Here is a 20,000-nt window from a genome sequence, read left to right on the forward strand (position 1 = left end):
GTGCCAAACAGCAATCAACCCATACGCCAGTTCTGCCCGACATACTAGGGACAATTTAGCCAACTCAGCCACAAACCTGGAGGAAAGGAATGGGTGACATTTCAGTTCAGACCCATCTCCAGAAATCCTGCCTGACTCGCTGAGTTACTCGAGCATTTGTGTCCATCCTCGGTACAAAACCAGCATCTGCAGTTCCTTCCTACACATTTAGACAATAGACAATAGGTGTAGGAGTAGGCCATTCGGCCCCTTCGAGCCAGCACCGCCATTCAATGTGATCATGGCTGATCATCCACAATCAGATTCAGATTCAGATTCAACTTTAATTGTCATTGTCAGTGTACAGTACAGAGACAATGAAATGCAGGTAGCATCTCCCTGGAAGAGAGACAAGAATATGATTTCAATAAATAAATCAGTACCCCGTTCCTGCCTTCTCCCCATATTCCCCCGACTCCGCTATCTTCAATACTATCCCTGCCTTTAAAATATCCACTGCTTTGGCCTCCACAGCCTTCTGTGGCAAAGAATTCCACAAGTCGAAGATCTCGGAGAAAACCCATGCAGGTCACGGGGAGAACGTACAAACTCCGTACAGGCAGCACCCGTAGTCGGGATTGAACCAGGGTCTTTGGCGCTGTATAATGCCCCTGTCTCACTTAGGAAACCTGAACGGAACCTCTGGAGACTTTGCGCCCCACCTAAGGTTTCCGTCCCGGAGGTTTTTGTCAGTCTCCCTACCTGCTTCCACTACCTGCAACCTCCGGCAACCACCTGCAACCTCCGGGAACCGCACGGAAACCTTGGGTGGGGCGCAAAGTCTCCAGAGGTTTCCTTTCAGGTTTCCTAAGTGGGACAGGGGCATAAGGCAGCAACTCTTCCGCTGCACCACCATGCCGCCCTGCTTGCCCCTTCTCCTCTTGAGCTTTGAGGCAACTTTCCCCTTTGATATCTCGTCAACCAAGCTGTTTCTGAATAGGCCTCTTGTGCGCATTTTTCTTCAGATCAAATGTGCTATCTAGAAGCATTTGTTGTTGTTGGCAGGCTTGCAAACACTCCCCTGTGGTTGTACCCAGTCTTGAAAGTCCGATTTTAATTATGTAAAACATTAATAACTCTAGGTTTTCTTTCAAATTGCCGGCTTGTCATTAATTGTTTACAGTGGGTGTTTAAATTAAGAAGACAGTACGGCCAATTTAGCCTGGCAGTACAAGAAATCAACATCAGTCTCGGACAGAAAAACCATTACAGTGTTTGCACGGGGAGATTGTACAAACTCCGTTGGGAGCAAGCACCCGTAGTGAGGTTCAGATTTTTGGGGGAAATTTGGCGCAAAATATTATTCTGCCCTGTTCACGTATCGGAGGACATTGAAGGCCTTTACACCCACACTGAGACTTTGCGCCCCACTTAAGTTAAAAAAAAAATACTGCTGTTTGAAAAGATACTCCACTACCCAGTTGATTTCTGCACTACCTGACCCTTCCGGCAATAACCCGACCCCTTTTCCGGGTAACCGAAGCAGAAAACCTTGGAAATGGGGCAGCAAAGTCTCCAGAGTTTCTAGTTTCAGAGTTCGGGAAGTCCCACAGGGTGATTTTTCAGCATCTCTGCCGCTGACACTAGTCGTACGTAGCAGGTCGCTGAAAAACTGGGTCATTACAGTGTTGGAACAGGCTATTCAGCGCTCCGGGTTAATGCTGACCATCGATTAGTTGTACACTAGTTATGTTATTCCACTCCCTACACACTAGGGGCAATTTACAGAAGCCAATTACGTCCATAAGGTATACAAACAGAAATAGGCCATTCGGTCCATCAAGTCTACCCCGCCATTCAATCAGAGCTGATCTATCTATCACTCACAACCCCCTCCCCCTGTGTCCTCCTCATAAACCCTGGCACTAATCAACAGTATACAAATTGCCGGCTTGTCATTAATTGTTTACAGTGGGTGTACAAATTAAGAAGACAGTACGGCTAATTTAGCTGGCAGTACAACAATCAACATCAGTCTGAAATACAGTAACCATTACAGTGTTTGCTTTGAGGATTGGGAGTAGCGTTGGGAGCAATTTAATCTAGTGAGGTTCAGATTTTGGGGGAAAGAAACAACAAAATATTATTCTGCATTGTTCATTATCGGAGGACATTGCAAAGGCCTTTACACCCACACTGAAGTTGTTTCTCCTTTGTTAAAAAAAAATACTGCTGTAGGAAAAGATACAGCTGTTATTCCAGTTGATTGCTGCATGACCTGACCCTTGCCAAATAACCCGACCCCTTTTTCTTTGTAACTAGAAGCAGAAAAAGTTGGAAATAGGCAGCAGTCTCCAGCTCAGAGTCTAGTTTCAGAGTTATGGGACTGTCCCACATGGGTGATTTTTCAGACAACTGCCAATGAGTGTCTAGTCGTACGTAGCAGGTCGCTGAAAAACTGGGTCATTACAGTTTTGGAACAGGCTATTCAGCGCATCCGCCTGTTAATGCTGACCATCGATTATTTTGTACACTAGTTATGTTATTCCCCTCCCTACACACTAGGGGGCAATTTACAGAAGCCAATTCTATCCATAAGGTATATAAGACAGAAATAGGCCATTCGGTCTGGTCAACCGTCTACTCCACCATTCTATCAGGGCTGATCTATCTATCACTCACCAAACCCCTCCCCTGCCTTCTCTCACCAAAACCCTGGCACTAATCAAGAGTATACAAACCTGTGTATCTTTGGCAGTGCAGGTTTGTATGTTAAATTACAAGCTAAACGTCCCCGAGCTCCGATGTATCTGCCACGTACATTCTATGTGCTTACCACGAGTTCGATTTTTTTTTAAACTCGGGAGAGCTCTTGGGTGAACTCGTACAGTGGGACAGCCCCATAAAGACGTTGAGGGGAGGGTGGAGGTTAGGTGGGGGTGTGTCAGTGTACTGTCGACCTATGTTGTAACCTGTGTTGTCGTGTTCCCCTCTGTCACAGGGTGATATCCAGCAGCTGTTAATGTCGCCTGATCCCCAGGCAGCCTACACCTACTGTGAGGATTACATCCCCGACTGTGATGCCGCCCTACCCTACGCCCTGCAATCCCTCGTGCCCACCTACGATGACGAGGTAAGGCTCACGAGTGCTTCATTGTCAACTGAACCATGCAATCCTCAAGGGCCTGTCCCACTTACGCAACCTTTACAGGCGACTGCTGGCACCTGCCATAGGTCGCCGAAATGTTCAACATGTTGAAAATTCAGCCGCGACCAGAAAGACTACGACTCTTTGGAGACCTCTTACCACCATAGGAGACCTCTCAAAACTGTACAGGCTGTGTGGCCATGAGAGGTCTCCTAAGGTCCATCCTGTTTCGACGAATGCAATAATTTGAGGAATTTTCTATTTTTGTTTCTGCTGCCTTTGCCATTGGTTCCCCGCTGACCCCCCCAGTCCAATGACACTCTTTTCTCCCCCCTTCCCTTCCTATCCATGTGCCAATTAGATTTGAGTCTGCATACACACCTTGTTTTATGAAGCAACAATGGACCATTGTGGGCTCCTTGGCCATCGGTGCCGGCTCTGATTTGCTCTGTATCTTTTCATACCTTTCACTCTCCCTTGACTCTGGGTCTGGAGAAGGGCCTCGACCCTATTCCTTCTCTCCAGAGATGCTGCCTGAACCGCTGAGTTACTCCAGCGTTTTGTGTCTATTTTTGCTTAATGGAGCGTTCAGCTGATGGGAACCGATGGCATCGTCCCAGACTTGCGAAGGTTTATGCTTTTCTCCACGTATAATCTGCATTTCATTCATAGGCTTGCCGGGGTATAAAGGTGATGCTTGGATAAGTGCACAAGGTGGCGGAGCAGTGAACATTGCCAATTGATGAATCTCAGCCCAAATGGGCAAGGCTTTTCCTTCCATTCTATCATCAGCATTCTCAGCTCCAACTCTTTTCCTCGATGTTCCCTCTCTTATCTGGCATTCCTGTTGCTCATCTTCACAAGTTCATAAGTGATAGGAGCAGAATTAGGCCATTCGGCCCATGTTCTACTCTGTCATGCAATCATGGCTGATCTATCTCTCCCTCCTAATGCCATTTATGGATAGGCAACGTTTCAAGTCGGGACCTCTCTTCTGACTCTGAAGACCTGGAATGTCACGTATCCATGTCCTCGTGAGATGTTGCCTGACTGAGTTAATCCAGCATTTTGAGATCTGGATTCATGTTGGTCTGAATTTAATTGTCCTCAGGATAATTTAATTGTGTTCTGGATCGCTACCTTCTGAGGCTAAGATCCTACGATCTGGAATTCCCAAATTCCCAAATCTCCTCACCCACATCCCCTGCGCTATCTACTGTGTGCCCACTTCACGAATAGTGAAAGGCCTGGATCGAGTGGGTGTGGAGAGGATGTTTCCACTAGTGGGAGAGTCTAGGACCAGAGGACACAGCCTCAGAATTAAAGGACGTTCCTTTAGGAAGGAGATGAGGAGGCAATTTCTTTAGTCGGAGGGTGGTGAATCTGTGAATCTGCTCTACTGAGAGGACTGGATAGAGGAGTCAAACGGAGATGAATCGATAGATATAGACACAAAATGCCGGAGTAACTCAGCGGGTCAGGCAGCATCTCTGGAGGGTGGTGAATCTGTGGAATTCTTTGCCGTGGTATCAAGTCAATGGATATTTTTAAGGCAGACATAGATAGATTCTTGATTAGTACGGGTGTCAGATGTTCTGGGGGAAAGGCAGGAGAATGGGGTTAGGAGGGAGAGATAGATCAGCCATGATTGAATGGCGGAGTTGACTTGATGGGTCGAATGGCCTAATTCTGCTCCTGATCCTTGCGAACTGATGAATTTTGAGGCTACCACCTTGACTGAGTTTACTTGCCGACAGTGTTTGCTTTCCTTTCACTAGCTGGTTGGCAGCATTGTCTGAAGTCTCCCCGCCCCACCGTTAACTTGTGATGCACTGTTGCATCCATGACACATATTGTTGATGTAGGGCGTGCCAGTGTATCCGGTTAATTGCCGCTGTTGCTTGGCACGGTCACTTTGCATATCCCTGGGAAAAGCCCAGTGTGTCTGTGTGTATCTGACGAATTCCCAATTAAAAAATAGAGCCTCTCCTTGTCTCTATTGCTCCTTTTGTTATTTCCCTCCTTCAGTAACTTTACCTGGTCAAGTTGACCCAGACAACATGAAGTTATGGGATGAAAAGTGACCATGAGCCAATGATACTTCATTGTCTCGAGTACTAGTAGAGTGAAATGCTTTATTTTGGATACAACCCCAACTCTTTTCCTCGATGTTCCCATTCTTATCTGGCATTCCTGTTGCTCATCGTCATCAATTCATAAGTGATAGGAGCAGAATTAGGCCATTCGGCCCATCAAGTCTACTCTGCTATCCAATCATGGCTAATCTATCTCTCCCTCTCAACTCCTGCCTTCTCCCCATAACCCCTGACGCCCGTACTAATCAAGAATCTATCTATCTCTTGCCTTAAAAACATCCATTGACTTGGCACTACAGCCTTCTGTGTCAAAGATTTAAACAGATTCACCATCCTCTGACTGAAGAAATTCTTCCTCCTCCCCTTTCTGAAGAAGGGTCTCGACCCGAAACGTCACCCATTCCTTCTCTCCAGAGATGTTGCCTGTCCCGCTGAGTTACTCCACCGTTTTGTGTCTATCCTCCTTTCTGAAGATACATCCTTTAATTCTGAGGACATGGCCACTGGACGTAGACTCTCCGACTGGTGGAAACATCTTCTCCACATCCACTCTATCGGGGCATTTAGCATTCGGTTTCAATGAGGTCCCTTCTCCTTCTTCCAAGATCGAGCAAGTATAGGCCCAGTGCCGTCAAATGCTCATCATATGTCAACCCATCCAACCTTGATGATATCCAACCCCCTCCCCAATGTGAGATCTGGATTTGTGTTCCTTTCATCAACCGCTTCTACCAACAATATCTGATCACCTCTTTTTTTTTTTTTTTTTTCCCCTTTTCAAAAACTTTATCCGACACAGTCATATGATGCAACACATCAAAACATAATCAGAAATTACACTATAACAAATACTCATTATAGTACGACAATGCATTCATTGTTTACAATGCTCTCAACCCCACGCGGTGACCAACGCCCAATATCTGATCACCTCCTTGGCTTCAGGTTCTCTATCTCTCTCTCTCTCGCTCTCTTTCTCTCACACGCTACTTTTTACAGACGGTGACTTCCCGGCCACGCCACAAAAAAAAGAAGAGAGACCGCAAGCGCTCTAGAAAGAAGGGCAAGGGCAAAGGCAAAGGAAAAGGAAAAGGCAAATCAAAGAAATCGAAAAAAAACCGCAGGAAGAAGGAGAAAGATCGTGCCGCTCGGCAAAAGATAGACACACTTAGAGTTGGGGAAAAGGTAGATGAAGCACACTCGCTCAGCTCCTCCTCAGGGCAATGTCGGAGGAGCGTCGAAGACTGGCACGTGTGGCCCCTGCTAACTTAATCCAACCTTGCTGCGCTCTGCACTGCCCTGTTCGCATTACATCCTCCGATTCCATCCAACCCTCCCCTGCCACCATCTCCAACTCTTCACGCAGCCTGCCCGTTCAAAGTGGAAGGGAAGGTACACAAAAAAGTTGGAGAAACTCAGCGGGTGCAGCAGCATCTATGGAGCGAAGGAAATAGGCAACGTTTCGGTCCGAAACCCTTCTTCAGACCCGAAACGTTGCCTATTTCCTTCGCTCCATAGATGCTGCTGCACCCGCTGAGTTTCTCCAGCATTTTTGTCTACCTTCAATTTTCCAGCATCTGCAGTTCCTTCTTAAACAAAGTGGAAGGGAAGTTGGGGAGACTTTGTTAGTTAAGTGCTTCCTTTATTAGAGGGTGTGGTGTATATGGGTGTGGAAGGGAGGGGGGAGGGGGGGGGTGGTGAGGAGTGTTAATGTCACTTCCCAAAGATGGGCTAAGAATTCAGTTTTTTAGTTTAGTTTGGTTTGATTTAGTTTAGTTTAGTGATTTTTAGTTTCACTTGGTTGACTTTAGTTTAGTTTAGAGGGACAGCACGGAAATAGGCCCTTCGGCCCACCGAGTCCGTGTCGAACAGTGATTCCCCCTTCACTTACACTATCCGATATACACACTATGGACAATTTACCATCTTCACCAAAAACCAATGAACCTACACACCTGTACGTCTTTAGAGTGTGGGAGGAAACCGGAGCACCCAGAGAAAAGCCACGCAGGTCACGGGGAGAACGTACAAACTCCGTGCAGGCAGCACCCGTAGTCAGGATCGAACCCGGGACTCTGGCGCTGTGAGGCAGCAACTCTACCGCTGCGCCCCCTGCCGCCCCAGAGGAATTGTCAGGATTTGTGAAGGGCTCTTCCCTTCCCTGAAGAGATTGTGTTCTTGGTAACATCACATCACTCCCGTCATCTCCATGCTCCACCCCGCACTGCCCTCTGCCCATCGCCACGGTTATTGTAATGCGATTTGAACGGGGTTTGACGAGCTTCTATGTTGCACATGGATTAATGCATTACTGAGACATTGCTGACCATCGGAATGCTCGCTGCACAGCTGTAACCGAAGGCCATAATCACGCTTTTTACCATTCGATCACCAAACTTTAACCACACGCTTCATCACAAGCTTAAATTTGTTTGACTGCTGACGTATCAGTGATTTAATGATTTAATTTGGAGGAATTTTCAGGTACCAACATAAGTGGAAGATATCTCCTTGAGCTTGAAGCTTGTGGTAAAATGGTTGTTGTTTTTTCTTGACTAGGTTAGAACACAGTCCCCATCCTTATCTCCTCCCTTCCACAATGGTGGTCCATGGGGTAAAATGCATCGGACTCAGTTGATGGAGACTTGCCCACCTAGGGTTTAATCCCCACTGCCCATAGGGTGAAACTGGAAGGCCCATTTATCCAATTGAATCATTCCTTACCAACCCAATCAGGAGGTCAAGTGGAAGAGGCATGTGTCATGGCGCTGGTCCTGACCGCTTGATAGTGGGTGACAAGGAGAGTGTTGAGCTGGAGCAAGGGAAGAGGGAGAGCTTATGTCAGTCGAGGTGAAAGTACAGTTTTGGTCTCTAAATCTGAGGAAAGACATTCTTGCCATAGAGGGAGTACAGAGATGGTTCACCAGACTGATTCCTGGGATGTCAGGACTTTCATATGAAGAAAGACTGGGCTTGTACACGCTAGAATTTAGAAGATTGAGGGGGGATCTTATAGAAACTTACAAAATTCTTAAGGGGTTGGACAGGCTAGATGCAGGAAGATTGTTCCCGATGTTGGGGAAGTCCAGAACAAGGGGTCGCAGTTTAAGGATAAAGGGGAAATCCTTTAGGACCGAGATGAGAAAAACATTTTTCACACAGAGAGTGGTGAATCTCTGGAATTCTCTGCCACAGAAGGTAGTTGAGGCCACAGTTCATTGGCTATATTTAAGAGGGAGTTAGATGTGGCCCATGTGGCTAAAGGGATCAAGGGGTATGGAGAGAAGGCAGGTACAGGATACTGAGTTGGATGATCAGCCATGATCATATTGAATGGCGGTGCAGGCTCGAAGGGCCGAATGGCTACTCCTGCACCTATTTTTTTATGATTCTATGAAAGCAGAAAAAGATTAAAATTCCCTGCATCAGATAAGCAGGATAAAAAATGATCAAGGTTCCTTGACAAAGTATTTGGGTCATTGAACCAAAGCCAGACAAAGTCGGAAGATTGGATCACCTCATGAATGATGGTATTATTCAGAAGGTGATTAAGAACTGTGTAATCCATCTTCTTTGTCGATTTGGCCATCGATTCCTTGCCCAGTTCTCCTGTCTGAGGACTTGTGGATCCTAAATAACTCCTCCAATTGTTGGAGACTCTTGAGAGGAAGAGATCGGGTAGATGCACAGAGTCTCTTGCCCAGAGTAGGGGAATCGAGGACCAGAGGACATAGGTTCAAGGTGAAGGGGTAAAGATTTAATAGGAATCTGAGGTGTAACTTTTTCACACAAAGGGTGATGTGTGTATGGAACGAGCTGCTGGAGGAGGTAGTTGAGGCTGGGACTATCCCAATTTTTAAGAAACAGTTAGACAGGTACATGGATTGGACAGGTTTGGTGGGATATGGACCAAACGCAGGCAGGTGGGACAAGTGTAGCTGGGACATGTTGACCGATGTGGGCAAGTTGGGGCCGAAGGGCCTGTTTACATACTGTATCATTCTATGACTGAAGTCCTGGCTGAGGAGATATCTAGACTTGCCTAGGAAGAGGTCACCTCTCTGCTCCTGCAGCGACCACCAGGCTAAGCCGCAGGGAGCAGCGTCTTCTGTTGTCTGACCCTCTTGTTTTCCTGCACCCCATCTCAGGACACTGAGCCCATTGCAGAGGGAGAGGTGGACAATGTTTACGACTACTTTCTCGGCCCAGAGTACTACACGGACTTGGAGTCAGCGATCTACAACGCCTCGACCACTATCGATGCAGTGGAGGGAAACGCGATGGACCATGAGGTAAGCTCCGCTCTAGCGGTGGCCGTGGCTCTGGCAAGGCGGCGCAGTGGTGCAGCTGGTAGCGCTGCTGCCTCATAACGCCAGAGATGTGGGTTTCACCGCCGAGCGTCGGTGTGTCACTCTGCGCATACTCCTGCATCTTGGAATGCACCATTCTGCGGCTGCCACTTGCGGGCATCTCCTGTCTCAGGAAGACCACCAGGTTCTGGGCAGACCCTTTGACTAGGTCGATGAATGGTCAGTGTCTGAAGAAAGGGGTGGTGTGGTGGCGCAGCGGTAGAGTTGCTCCTCATGGCGCCAGAGACCCGGGTTCCATCCTGACCTTGGATGTGTGTGTGTGTGTGTGTGTGTGTTGTGTGTGTGTGTGTGTGTGTGTGTGCGTGGGTGTGTGTGTGAGCGTGTGTGTGTGTGTGTGTGTGTGTGCGTGTGTGTGTGTGTGCACGTGTGTGTGTGTGTGTGTGCGTGTGTGTGTGTGTGTGTGTGTGTGTGCGTGTGTGTGTGCGTGTGCGCGTGTGTGTGTGTGTGTGTCTGTGTGTGTGTGCGTGTGTGTGTGTGTGTGTGTGTGTGTGTGTGTGTGTGTGTGTGTGTGTGTGTGTGTGTGTGTGTGTGTGTGTGTGTGTGTGTGTGTGTGTGTGTGTGTGTGTGTGTGTGTGTGTGTGTGTGTGTGTGTGCGTGAGTGTGTGTGTGTGTGTGTGTGTGTGTGTGTGTGTGTGTGTGTGTGTGCGTGTGTGTGTGTGAGTGTGTGTGTGTGTGTGTCTCTGTGTGTGTGTGTGCGTGAGTGTGTGTGTGAGCGTGTGTGTGTGTGTGTGTGTGTGTGTGTGAGTGTGTGTGTGCGTGTGTGTGTGTGTGTGTGTGTATATGTGTGAGCGTGTGCGTGTGTGTGTGTGTGCGTGTGTGTGTGTGTGTGTGTGTGTGTGTGTGTGTGTGTGTGTGTGTGCGTGTGTGTGTGTGTGTGTGTGTGTGTGTGTGTGTGTGTGTGTGTGTGTGTGCGTGTGTGTGTGTGTGTGTGTGTGTGTGTGTGTGTGTGTGTGTGTGTGTGTGTGTGTGTGTGTGGTTTACACGTTCTCCCCGTGACCATGTGCGTTTCCTCCACAGTTGCTCCGGTTTTCCCCCATATTCCAAAGAGGTGCAGGTTTGTAGGATAATTGGTCCCAAGTGTGTAGGGAGTGGACGTGCAAGTGAGATAACATTGAACTAGTGAGACTAGATGATCAAAGGTTGCTGTGGACAAGGGCCAATTTCCATGCTGTATTTCCTAACTAAACTAAAAACCAAGCAGGAAGGTTAAGGAAGACAAAAATGCTGGAGAAACTCAGCGGGTGCAGCAGCATCTATGGAACGAAGGAAATAGGGCTGAAACCCTTCTTCAGACCCAAAGCGTTGCCTATATCCTTCGCTCCATAGATGCTGCCGCACCTGCTGAGTTTCTCCAGCATTTTTGTCTACCTTCGTTTTTCCAGCATCTGCAGTTCCTTCTTAAACAGGAAGGTTGAGGAACGGGGCATTAACAACCCTGGCCTCTTGGACTTCAAGGGATTCAACCATTGGATAAAGGGGTGGCACATGATGAGATTGATAGCCTGTGGCTTATTTGAGAGATATAACTCCTTACTGCTTTCCTCTCCAAAATCACCAGGCTTAAAACGAGGAAAACATGTGGGAAGTTCTGTCTGAAGAAGGGTCCAGAACCAAAATGTCTCCTATGAATGTTTCCTTATGATTCTGATTATACTGCTGAGTTATTCCAGCACTTTGTGTCTTTCTTCGATATAGAGCAGCATCTGCAATTCATTGTCATTACAAGAATGTGTGGAAACAAGGAACTGCATATGCTGGTTTGCGGGGGGGAAAAAGCACAAAGTGCTGGAGTAACTCAGCGGGTCAGGCAGCATCCCTGGAGGACATGGATAGTTGGCGTTTGGGATCAAGACCCTTGAATTTCTGTCACTCCTTACTGATCTTTTCATCACTTAATAGTGAAGGAATTGGTTTGGGAAGTTTAGTCACTATTGTAATCTTGTAAAAATAATAGAGTTGGCTGACTGTGCTGCAGTTTGGCTGTGAAACATTGTGTTATCTAGGTTCACTCACTGACAGAATATAGACATTGCTGTCAATGGCAGTGTTATTTACCTAGTCCTCAATGCCACCGAACTGTTGCAGGTACAATCGCAACGTTTAAGAAACATTTAGACAGGTACATGGAATGCAGGAGGGTCTCGACTCGAAACATCGCCCATTCCTTCTCTCCAGAGCTGCTGCCTGTCCCGCTGAGTTATGCCCCTGTCCCACTTAGCAAACCTGAACGGAAACCTCTGGAGACTTTGCGCCCCACCCAAGGTTTCCAGAGGTTTCAGGTGGTTGCTGGAGGTTGCAGGTGGTTGCCGGAGGTTGCAGGTAGTGGAAGCAGGTAGGGAGACTGACAAAAACCTCCGGGAACCGCACGGAAACCTTGGGTGGGGCGCAAAGTCTCCAGAGGTTTCCGTTCAGGTTTCCTAAGTGGGACAGGGGCATTACTCCAGCATTTTGTGTCGCTCTTCGGTACATGGATAGGACAGGTTTGGAGGGATATGGGCCAAACGCAGGGACTTGGTGGTCAGAATGGGCAAGTTGGGCCGAAGGGCATGTTTCCACGCAGTATGTATCTACGTCAAGGAGATCACTAGGAGAACATTTATGGTTCACTACAAATAACTCTAATGAAGGTGCTAGTTAGCCGCCACCTGCAGTTTAGTTTAGATTAGGTTAGTTTAGAGATACATTGCACATAAAGGCCTTTCGGCCCACCGAGTCCGTGCCGACCAACAATCCCCGCACAGTAACGCTATCCTACACACACTAGGGACAACCTACTATTATACAAAGCCTACAAACCTGCACATCTTGGGAGTGTGGGAGGAAACCGGAGCTTCCCGGAGAAAACCCACGCAGGTCACAGGGAGAACGTACAAACTCCGTACAGACAGGATCGAACCCGTGTCTCTGGCGCTGTGAGGCAGCAACTCTACCGCTGCGCCACGGAGCGCCCTTAGTTCTTCTAGTGGTGGTGTTGGCTGGTGTGGGCAGGTTGGGCCCAAGGGCCTGTTTCCACGCTGTATGACTGACTCTATGACCCTATGGCCGAGGCGGCAGATCGGTGAGTCCGCAGTCATGTGTGGTCCAGACTGTGGAATGATAACAGTTTACCAGACCAGCTTTTGTGGCAATCTCATGATTTCATCCTCACTATTGTTGAGACTAGCCAGATTTCTTTGTTTAAAATTCCACGTATGTTTAATTTGTTGAATATAAACTTGTATCCGCCATGGTGGGAATTGAACTTGTGTCTCAAGATGAATTATTTGTGATCCTGGCTACTGGTTTAATAGTTCAACTGCTTTATTACCATGCCCCTGTTATGTTGGACAACCCTCCATATCTTACCGCCAATTAGTTCTGCCAATTCTCGAGTTCATTCATTTCATTTCTGTTGGCAGAGAACCTCTGTTATACTGCAAGAAGTGACTCATTTTCAGATCATTTGTCAAAGCAATATTTCGCTATTTGGGTCATTTGCCAAATCCACTTACACTGTAATTACAGGAGAAGGGGGGGAGAAAAAATCGTGCAGAAAATACTGCAGAGGGAAAAAAAGCCTGAAAGACTCAGCTAGTCAGGCAGCAACTGTGTGGAGAGAATCAAAGTTGATGGGCCTGTCCCACTTGCAAGACTTAATTCACGACCTTTTTTACTCGTGGACATTTTTCATCATGCCAGAAAAAATGCTCCGACCTATTTGATGCCATGAGTACCTACGACTAGCATCACGGCCTGCTACGACTTACCTACGACCTCGTGACGACCATGCTGCGAGTATGAGTCAAGGGCAAACTCGGCAGAGGTCGTGAATTAGGTCGTGAAAGTGGGACAGGCCGTTGAATGTTTCAGGTGTGGGAAGGAACTGCAGTTGCTGGTTTACATCTCGCATTCCGACAGGATGGGAAAGTGCCTGAGCCGGCTGCCCGCCCCTTCTCTGGGGTTACGTCCGTGCCCGGGTGGTGTTAGCGCGGGACTACGCACTGTCCACAGGCTCCCTGGGGGATTTCCTAGACCGCTGGGCACCGCGGGGGGCGGAATACATCCACAATAAGGATGGGGAATTAGTAATTTAATATTCAATATATAATAATATTCGCTTCATTTTGGTGGTGGGTTTGTTCGGTTTTTTTGTACTGTACATATCATTTTTTGTAAATAGTTGATTTAAATTACTTTTGTGAAAAAAAAAGCAGAATGGGAAAGGGAGGGAATTTTTTTTAACTTGCAGCGAGAGGGATATAAAGGGAAAAGGGAATATTTCCTGGGACTGTCACTCCAAGATGGTCTCTTTGACATCCATCTTTCCCTCCGCTCTCTACGCAACAAAGTTTTAAGCTGTGCTTTTTCTCGTCTCTTCTCATCACGAACTGAAATGTCAATGCTATATTTCTTCCCACAAAAGCTGCCTGAACTGCTGGGTGAATACAACATTTTCTGCTTCTGTTAGGATTACCTACGAATCGTAGAGTCCTAATGCTATACAGCATGGAAGGAGGCCCTTCGGCCCACCTAGTCCATGCCAATCACGATCAACCATAAACTAGTTCTATCCTACGATTTACAGAAACCAATTAACCTACAAACCAGCGCATCTTTGGAATTTGTGTTGGGAATGGATTGGGTCGTCTCCAAAGAAACTGAAAGGGCAACTATCCTTTCTCTCCACAGCTGCTGCCTGACCTCCTGAGTAAGCTAAACTAAACTAAACTCAGACTGAAGAAGGGCCTCTAGATAGAACTCTCGGGGCTAGTGGAATCCAGGGATATGGGGAGAAGGCAGGCACGGGTTATTGATTGGGGACGATCACATTGAATGGCGGTGCTGGCTCGAAGGGCCAAATGGCCTCCTCCCGCACCTATTTTCTATGTTTCTATGACCCGAAACATCACCCATTCTTTCTCTCCAGAGACGCTGCCTGACCCGCTGATTTACTCCAGCGTTTTGTGTCTATTTTCTTAAACTAAACTGAACCTCAGCATCTTGAGTCATGGTTCAAATCCAGCTGCAGGCTCCAGTCCACCCCCTTGCCCTTTGTATGACTCATATGTTCTATGCTGCATATTGTTCCATAGCTGTGAGCATTCACTGCTCCAGAGCCTGCAGTGGACATTGAGGTCTGGCTGTTGTGTGGGTTCTTATTTTCCCAACTGGAGATCGTGCCAAAAAACCTCCCACTACATGCAGCGTGTTCTTCATGAAGGCTCCAGCCTCAGGAGAGCTGTGAGGTTAACGTTACATAACGTGAGAGAAAGCTCTAAATGCTGCACACTATCATCCATCTGGCTTAGTTTAGTTTAGTTTAGAGATACAGTGCGGAAACAGGCCCTTCGACCCACCGAGTCCGCGCCGACCAGCGATCCCCGCACCCTAACACTCTCCTACACACACTAAGGATGATTTACAATTTTTACCAAAGCCAATTAACCTACAAACCTGCACGTCTTTGGAGTGTGGGAGGAAACTGGAGCACCCGGAGAAAAGCTATGCAGGTCACGGGGAGAACGTACAAACTCCATGCAGCCAGCACCCATATTCATGATCAAATCCAGGTCTATGGCGCTGTAAGGCAGCAACTCTACCACTGTGCCACCATGCAGCTCAAAGGGGAATGGGGAGAGGGTGGAGTGGGGGGGTGGTTTGTTGATTCACTTCAGTTGCCAAATACATCCAGTGTTTTCCCCTGAGAGTCTTAGATCAGGAATTGTGCAGTCATCTAATACCAACAACCACACTAATAGACAATAGACAATAGGTGCAGGAGTAGGCCATTCGGCCCTTCGATCCAGCACCGGCATTCAATGTGATCATGGCTGATCATCCCAAATCAGTACCCCGTTCCTGCTTTCTCCCCATATCCCCCGACTCCACTATCTTTAAGAGCCCTATCTAGCTCTCTCTTGGAAGTATCAGTTTAAGAACAAGGGGTAAGCCATTTAGAACGGAGACGAGGAACCACTTTTTCTCACAGAGAGTGGTGAGTCTGTGGAATTCTCTGCCTCAGAGGGCGGTGGAGGCAGGTTCTCTGGATGCTTTCAAGAGAGAGCTAGATAGGGCTCTGAAAGATAGCGGAGCCAGGGGATATGGGGAGAAGGCAGGAACGGGGTACTGATTGGGGATGATCAGCCATGATCACATTGAATGGCGGTGCTGGCTCGAAGGGCCGAATGGCCTACTCCTGCACCTATTGTCTATTGTCTCTCTCCCAGTCCTTTAAAATATACTGCAGTTTTTTACTTTAAGGTTGAACAGTATTAGTATAAAATATAGAAAAATAATGTAATGAATGACAACTTATATTGCGGGCGGAAAGGTACCTATTTTGCAAAATTTGTAATGGCTGGAGGTTTCTCCACTGCGCTGACACACGCCTCACATCTTCCCATTGTGCGGCAGAGCATGCGGGAGGAATTCATTGAGGAATCGGAGGGTCCCTTCACCGATGAACACGAGGACTACGATGCAAATGGCTACGATTACGCCTTCAAGGAAGACGAGGACCATTGGAACCAAAGGTTGGGATCATCCGAGTGGGAGGATTCAGACACGCAGGATACGAGGGTAAGCTCGACTCCTTGTCCATTCTAACTTGACCACACTGGGACATGTGATGAAAGAATAGAAACATAGAAACATAGAAATTAGGTGCAGGAGTAGGCCATTCGGCCCTTCGAGCCTGCACCGCCATTCAATATGATCATGGCTGATCATCCAACTCAGTATCCCGTACCCGCCTTCTTCTCTCCATACCCCCTGATCCCCTTAGCCACAAGGGCCACATCTAACTCCCTCTTAAATATAGCCAATGAACTGTGGCCTCGACTACCCTCTGTGGCAGAGAGTTCCAGAGATTCACCACTCTCTGTGTGAAAAAAGTTCTTCTCATCTCGGTTTTAAAGGATTTCCCCCTTATCCTTAAGCTGTGACCACTTGTCCTGGACTTCCCCAATGGATCGACTGGGCTTATATTCACTTAGAAGGATGAGAGGCAGTCCTAGAGAGACATATAAAATTATTAAGGGATTGGACAGGATAGATGCAGGTAAAATGTTCCCCATATTAGGGGAGTCCAGAACCAGGGGTCACAGTTTTAGAATATGGGGTCGGACATTTAGGACTGAGATGAGGATAAACTTTTCCACACAGAGAGTTGGAATTCTCTGCCACAGAAGGCAGTGGAGGCCGATTCACTGGATGTTTTCAATATAGAGTAGGATGTGGCTCTTAGGGCTAAGAATCAAGGGATATGGGGATAAAGCAGGAACGGGGTACTGTTCTGGATGATCAGCCATGATCATATTGAATGACGGTGCTGGCTCGAAGGGCTGAATGGCCTTCTCCTACACCTATTTTCCATGTTTCTATGTTTCTCCATTAGTTGGGCATGTTTTTGATCTTGCCAGAATAGGAGATATTCCATATTATTTTATGTTTGATTGATCGATTAGATTAAAGGTCATAGGACCAGAATTAGACCATTCGGCCCATTGAGTTTGCTCCGCCCATTCGATCATGGCTGATCTATTTTTCCTTCTCAACCCCATTCTCCCCGTTACCTTTGATACTCTTACTAACACCAAATGATCCAATTTGTCCTGATTTTGGATGATCAGCCATGACCATATTGAATGGCGTTGCTGGCTCGAAGGCCTACTCCTGCACCTATTTTCCATGTTTCTACTTTTTCTGAATTGGACCCCTTTGGATGGAGATATCTAGCTAATCATTTCTAATGAAATCTTGTGGATTCATACATTTTGGCCTTCTCCAAGAGAGAGCTAGATAGGGCTCTTAAAAATAGTGGAGTCATGGGATATGGGGAGAAGGCAGGAACGGGGTACTGATTGGGGATGATCAGCCATGAATGGCGGTGCTGGCTCGAAGGGCCAAATGGCCTACTCCTGCACCCATTGTCTATTGCCTTGTTTACCTGGGGGTCTGGGCTGTTTCTCAGGCCAGCATAAGATACATTAGTGGGTTTGAGCTGGGAGTGGGAGCGGACTCTGGCTTTGTCAACATCCACCTCAGACTCCGTGCGACTTGTGAAGGCGGTGGGTTGATTTGCAACGAGCTGTTGATGGGTTCTCTGGCTGACGTCACTTGCACCAGTCTCACCCTTGATTATTTTTGTGCCTTTTACAGCAGAGGGGTGAGAAGGGGGAGAAGGGCGAGCCAGGGGTTATCGAACCGGTGAGTAGATGAAGCATGCAGTCTATAACAGTGACCGTATTGTTGTCCTCTCGACAACTTCTCTACCCCTTGTACACTTTGTCAACGCCACCCTCTTTGCCCAATCACGGAACTGTACAACAGCGAAACACACCCTTTGGCCCAACTCGTCCAGACTGACCTATTAAGCTAGTCCCACTTGCCTGCGATTGACCCATATCGCTCTAAATCTTTCCGCACCATGTCAAATGCCATCAAGTTGTAATTGCAACCACTCGACCACTTCCTCTGGAATCTTGGTCCCTATACTCACTCTTCCCACTCTTCCGTTAACAAATCCCAGGATTGCTAACCATCCTCTGGTCCCTCCTCGATCCTCCGCAGGTGTTGGCGTGCAACCTATCCCACCTTCCCTTCACACCAAGGCAGACACAAAGTACTGGAGTAACTCAACGGGTCAGGCAGCATCTCTGGAGAACATTAGCGGAATTCCCAGCCACAGAGGGTAGTGGAGGCCAAGTCACTGGATGGATTTAACAGAGATTTAGATAGAGCTCTAGGGGCTAGTGGAATCAATAGATATGGGGAGAAGGCAGGCATGGGTTATTGATTGGGGATGATGGGGAAGAGGGCCACCTCTACGTTTCAGGATGCATTGACAGTCCTGATGGAACAACAACTGAAGAACATCGCGATATCTTTTCGCTGTAGTTCAAAGAATGTTCCAATGGAGATATTAGTGAACGTCAGGCTCCTCTTGACAGAAACATGAACACTTGGCAGGGACAATCCAACATCAGTAGCTCGCAGGGAAAAGCCAAGCCTACATGTGTGTCAAATCTCTCACATACTGACATCAGAAGCTTTCCCTCCTTTGAAGGAGGGAACGCCAATGGTGATGTTAGCCAGATGCAATGTCAGAGGACATGCCCAGAGTTGCCAAAGCCTTGGGGAACCTCCACTAATCTAACGATAAATCAGTCCTTTTGAAATCAACCCACTCCTTTGATAAACTCGACTGTTAAGCAAAAATATTCCTGAGTGTTTACTACCAAAACCAACTGCGGGTGAATTGTAAAACGATCACAAGTTTGCTATGTTTGTTAATGTTCTTCTTTGTTTCCTTTGAAGGGAATGCTCTTGCCAGGACCTGTGGGACCTGCGGGACCTGAGGTGAGTTATCTGCATCTTCTAGGACCTTTGGGTGGATGTCCATACGTGAGGGGAGGTTCTCCGCTCGTTAAACGGTCTGTGATCGTTAAGCCGATGGGATGGGGCCTAGGTCCCTCGCACAAATCGGCCTCCATTGCGCAGTTGAGGTCATTCTCATAAAACCATTCGATTCACTGAACACCTCCGCTCAGTCCGTCCTGAACCAACCTGATCTCCCGGTGGCTCAGCATTTCAACCCCCCCTCCCATTCCCAATCTGACCGTTCTGTCCTGGGCCTCCTCCATTGTCAGAGTGAGGCCCAGCGCAAATTGGAGGAGCAGCGCCTCATATTTCACTTGGGCAGTTTACACCCCAGTGGTATGAACATTGACTTCTCTAACTTCAGATAGCCCTTGCTCTCTCTCTCCATCCCATCCCCCTTTCCAGTTCTCCCACTTGTCTTACTATTTCATAGAAACATAGAAACATAGAAATTAGGTGTAGGAGTAGGCCATTCGGCCCTTCGAGCCTGCACCGCCATTCAATATGAACATGGCTGATCATCCAACTCAGTATCCCGTACCTGCCTTCTCTCCATACCCCCTGATCTCCTTAGCCACAAGGGCCACATCTAACTCCCTCTTAAATATAGCCAATGAACTGTGGCCTCAACTACCCTCTGTGGCAGAGAGTTCCAGAGATTCACCACTCTCTGCGTGAAAAAAGTTCTTCTCATCTCGGTTTTAAAGGATTTCCCCTTTATCCTTAAGCTGTGACCCCTTGTCCTGTGACCCCTCACCTCCTTTCTGACTACATTATTTCTTTGTCCCCTCCCATCCCCTGCCAGTTCCTTCTCTCCATAGATGCTGCCTGACCCGCTGAGTTACTCCAGCATTTTGTGTTGACCTAGTTCCATGGGCCTTTGTTCTTGAGCCCTGTTGGCAAGGATGCGGGGATGTCAAGTCGATGATTACTCCATCAGTTAGTTGGACTTTATCCAGAAAGCTACCAATTTCCCCAAGATGTCCTTCTCATTCCTAAATTTAGAATCAACAGTTAACAACACAGTGGTAGAGATGCTGCCTCACA

General features: G+C 47.6%; 1 protein-coding gene across 2 annotated transcripts in view; it reads left to right on the top strand.

Annotated features, from left to right (window-relative positions):
• Window positions 1-20,000, top strand: part of LOC129714470 (collagen alpha-1(XI) chain-like) — a 188,670-nt gene that overhangs the window by 48,664 nt on the left and 120,006 nt on the right. Inside the window, exons 5-10 of one of the 2 annotated variants that reach the window (XM_055664082.1) lie at window positions 2,981-3,112; window positions 6,223-6,408; window positions 9,372-9,515; window positions 15,987-16,151; window positions 17,733-17,780; window positions 18,891-18,932. In XM_055664082.1, coding sequence (XP_055520057.1) covers window positions 2,981-3,112; window positions 6,223-6,408; window positions 9,372-9,515; window positions 15,987-16,151; window positions 17,733-17,780; window positions 18,891-18,932 — 717 coding nt within the window. The remainder of the gene's footprint in view (window positions 1-2,980; window positions 3,113-6,222; window positions 6,409-9,371; window positions 9,516-15,986; window positions 16,152-17,732; window positions 17,781-18,890; window positions 18,933-20,000) is intronic. The other variant, XM_055664083.1, reaches the window with a different exon arrangement.

Source organism: Leucoraja erinacea, chromosome 39 (assembly GCF_028641065.1).
Source record: "Leucoraja erinacea ecotype New England chromosome 39, Leri_hhj_1, whole genome shotgun sequence".
In the NCBI taxonomy this organism is placed as follows: Eukaryota; Metazoa; Chordata; class Chondrichthyes; order Rajiformes; family Rajidae; genus Leucoraja; species Leucoraja erinaceus.